Raw genomic sequence first — 2,198 nt, forward strand, 5'->3', positions numbered from 1 at the left:
TCATCACACCATGCCACATTGACAGCACTGTCGGTCTTGTCTCAAGATCCAATTGGCTAGCATGTTCACGTAAGGAACTCTTTTCTTTTCTTTTCCTTTTTTTTTTTCTTTTTTTTTTGGTAAAAACAGCATTCATATAGCTCTTATGTGGGTCTTTTTTTTTTCTTCTTTTTTGATGTACGCGCACCACACACACACACACATAGAGAGAGAGAGAGCGAGCGAGCGCGAGAGAGAGAGAGAGAGAGAGAGATCAGAATGCTCAATATACAACAAAAGCTATATTTACTTTTACTAATATCAAAGCTTGACATAATACATGCTACATACCCACCTCACTAGAGGAGGAGATAGATTTCCCGAAGCCCTGAAATAAGCCCTTCCTAAAACAGTTGTGCACGCATTAAACTGTAAATAAATGCATGAAGCTAGCCATGAACTGGAGGATACTAACACTTACTAAAAAGGCTCTGGAAAAGCCAAGCAGGGTAAGAAAAAAATCCCAGTACACAAAAGCAACACACATGGGGAGAAATATACAGCAAGAGAGGCTAGGGCACAAGACCACATCTCAAGGGCAATATCCTTACGGAGAACGAAGGTTGACAAGGGGTCACAATGAGGGTGACATGCAGCACAAAAATGAAGAAGTATATATGACTCCCCCTTGCAAAAAAAGCCCCTCAGGTATGAACGCGTGCTTGCCACCAAAAAGAAAAAAACCCTAATGACATACATGGAGGAGGGTGAAGCAGAAAATTAGTACTTGCAGTGTCCATGCCACCCAGCATGAACACTTCTCCCCTTCCCCCTCTCTCTACCCAGTTGATACCGAAGAAAACAAAGGCCAAACCACCCGACGGTATACCATATTAATTGGCACTTGCTTTCTCGTCGATCTCCTTTGTTATAGCCGGAATGCAGCTGGAGCTCCTCGTGATGCCGCCCCTCTTCACACTCTCCCTGTCCCTCGGGCTGCTAGACTTGGCCCTGGCTCCTCTTCCGTCCAGCCTCGACCTCCTCAGGATCTCTCTCATCGCCTCGGCCTGGAAGAGAACGGGTTGCCTCCTTTCAATCCTGTTGAACGTCACACACACGCTCATGTGGCTGTTGAGGGCTTCATCTAGCCTGCCCCCATTCTTCTCCACCTCCTCCTTCACGGCTTCCGAGCACAGCCCACATATCCACTTGCCGGAAAACTTCTCCCGGACACGGTGGATGTATCCAGGAGTGCACTCCTCGGACATCCCGCAGCACTCGCACTTGGCATCTTCCACTTCCGAGATGGGTGCAAGCTTTGTGTCTACTCCCTCTTTGCTTAGCTCAAAGGAGAGATCGGAGATCGCCCTCTGGAGGCCCTCCATCGAGATCCTCCGAGGCTTCTGAGGCTTGTCGAGGCTGTTCCTCGTGTAGGAAGCAACAAGCGTTTCTGCGTTTGGTGCCATGGCAGGGAAATAATGACTTCCAGCCAAGAAAATGAGTTAAAGATGGTCGGTGATGGGAAAAAGAAAATCTGAAAGAATTGGAGGATTAGTTCGAGTTTGCAGGATAGGATAGCAAAGAAACCTAGCTCGATCTACTAGTTAAGAACGGAGATCAACCTTGGTCTCAATGTGAGGGATGAAGACCACCCTAGAGCATTATTTATACTAGTTATCTTCTGCTTTATTGAAGTAAGTTCGTGTGGACCACGGTTGTTCACCATTCTGTGATCGAAATTTAAAAGGAGAAGACTTGAAAATCCTGGATTTTTCGTGAAGATTTATGAAAAGAATACTAGTTTTTGAAGACCATAATCATGCAGCTGATGTTTAACACAAAGAACCACTGGCAGCTTGCTATTTGGATGGCTATGAATACATGCCCAGGCTTGCTGTCACCTTAACCTTTCGGCGCAGTTATTTAGTTCTCTTTTTTTTCTTCACCCAGATTGTATGCAATATTTTGCATGCATGTGAACTTTGATGTGATTTGCTGTCTGCCGACGTGCACCAGTACATCTCCTCAGCTCAACTACGAGATCACGTAGCTCTTCGCTGAACCATAAGAAATGCTTTGCGAATGGATAGCAACAGTAGAACAGCCTACAGTCTTTTAATAATTAATGCAATTGATGGATTAGCGGCTTCTTGTTTTCTCCAGAAGAATATAGAAACAAGCACCAGAAAATTGGAGTGAACTACGTGTTAGCCAAGAGT

At 45.3% G+C, this 2,198-nt stretch overlaps 1 protein-coding gene across 1 annotated transcript; it reads right to left on the minus strand.

The window, feature by feature from the left end:
• Positions 1-268: 268 nt before the first annotated feature.
• Positions 269-1,624, minus strand: LOC103710968 (uncharacterized). Its single transcript, XM_008796915.5, has one exon. The coding sequence runs from the start codon at positions 1,443-1,445 to the stop codon at positions 873-875; it is 573 nt and encodes a 190-aa protein (XP_008795137.1). The 5' UTR covers positions 1,446-1,624; the 3' UTR covers positions 269-872.
• Between the last annotated feature and the right edge of the window lie 574 nt (positions 1,625-2,198).

Source organism: Phoenix dactylifera, chromosome 5 (assembly GCF_051530095.1).
Source record: "Phoenix dactylifera cultivar Ajwa chromosome 5, Ajwa_hap1_PhDact_Kaust_v1.1, whole genome shotgun sequence".
Classification (NCBI taxonomy): Eukaryota; Viridiplantae; Streptophyta; class Magnoliopsida; order Arecales; family Arecaceae; genus Phoenix; species Phoenix dactylifera.